The sequence below is a fragment of the Etheostoma cragini genome, unplaced genomic scaffold (assembly GCF_013103735.1).
Source record: "Etheostoma cragini isolate CJK2018 unplaced genomic scaffold, CSU_Ecrag_1.0 ScbMSFa_2677, whole genome shotgun sequence".
NCBI classification, from domain to species: Eukaryota; Metazoa; Chordata; class Actinopteri; order Perciformes; family Percidae; genus Etheostoma; species Etheostoma cragini.
The window spans coordinates 4,514-5,979 of NW_023266864.1; the positions used below are offsets into that span (position 1 = coordinate 4,514).

General features: G+C 41.7%; 1 protein-coding gene across 1 annotated transcript in view; it reads right to left on the reverse strand.

The window, feature by feature from the left end:
* LOC117940523 (protein NLRC3-like) overlaps positions 1-1,466 on the reverse strand; it is a gene marked incomplete at its 3' end in the record, with an annotated part of 6,305 nt that overhangs the window by 4,509 nt on the left and 330 nt on the right. Inside the window, exon 2 of the mRNA XM_034865770.1 lies at positions 268-414. Within this exon, the coding sequence (XP_034721661.1) occupies positions 268-414 (147 nt within the window). The remainder of the gene's footprint in view (positions 1-267; positions 415-1,466) is intronic.

Here is a 1,466-nt window from a genome sequence, read left to right on the forward strand (position 1 = left end):
ACAGACCTTACAAACGTTTAAATCGCTGCTTAAGATGAACTTGTTTGCTGTAGCTTTAAAACCTTGTCACCTGGTTTCTGATGTTTTAAAGTGTTGTTGTTTGTCTCCCTGTGATGTATTTTGGTTGGAGTGATTTTTACACTTGTTATTTATGTATTTAACATTGACCCTGTTCAGCGCTTTGGTCAACTGTTGTTTTTAAATGTGCTATAGAAATAAAATTGACATTGACATTGACCTTGAATGAGTTGGTGTCAGTTCTCTTACTTTGTGTCTGGGGGTCCAGGTCCAGTACTGAGGTCTGGAGGTTCTCTTCTGGACCAGTCACTCTTCATAGACAACCAGCCTGATACTCCAGACTCTGCTCCGTCCTCTTCTTCCTCCAAATCAGTAATCTTCTGATCTGAAGTCAGTCTGAGAGGAACAACAGCAACACTGACTGGGAGCTCACAAATAATAATAGTTGTCAGTTGGCATCAGCGAACCAGGGAGCTCGGGAAAGCGGAACTCAAAGCGTAGCGCGGGGGGGCAAACGTGAGTAAATTTGGAGAGGTGTGAGCCGCAAGGTCAGTGGTACATTACTGTTGAAACATCCCAGAGCCCCAAAGGATTATTAATAACCTCTGGTATGTCTGGTTTTATTTTCTGTTAAAGCTCGTAAATCATCAACCCTTTTGTCCATAGTCAACATATAAACATTGTTTCTCTTCAGGATAAACTGGGCTATTAGAATATTTGTGCTGCACTGATGTCACTTGAATGTTAAAAAGGTTGTAGGACCATAAAGACAAATAAATAAATAAAAAATACGGAACATGAATCTCACAGATATATGTTGATATTACACACACAGCCATGCCACATGAGGATGTCTGTTGCCTAAAACAGTACTGTGAATCTGGAGTCATCCAGTGCCAAATACACATATTGAACATTATAACTCATATAAAGGACACATTAGTTACATTTCTCACATCCAGTGTATCAATCTGGCATGTAACAGGACGGATAAACAAAGACATCGGCAGATGTTAGCTTTGAGCTCTAAAAGACAGAATGTTTCTACTAGTTATATTATTAAGCTACAAAGTTATGAATCAGAAGTGCCGTTTGATGTCATATACGATGCAGTCAACCTCAGAAAGGATAAAATGGCCCAAAATGGTCTACATTGATTTTAGCGGCCCCTAACAGTCTATCTTTACCAACTTTGGTACAGAGCCACCAAGCAGAATGACAGACACCCACCACAGGTTTGGTGTTGATATCAGGAGATCCAGTAGGATCCAGGGAACAAGTGGATATAAGGTTTTTAAAGGTCCGATGTATGGTTTGGGAGTTATAGGGCCAAACGTGGGTTTCTTCTGCTATAGCGCCGCCTAGTGGTGGAAGTGGGTCAATGTTTGCGTCTGAGGTCTTTGCGGAATTTTGGGACTGTACGGTTAGGCTGCAGCGGGGGGGGGGGG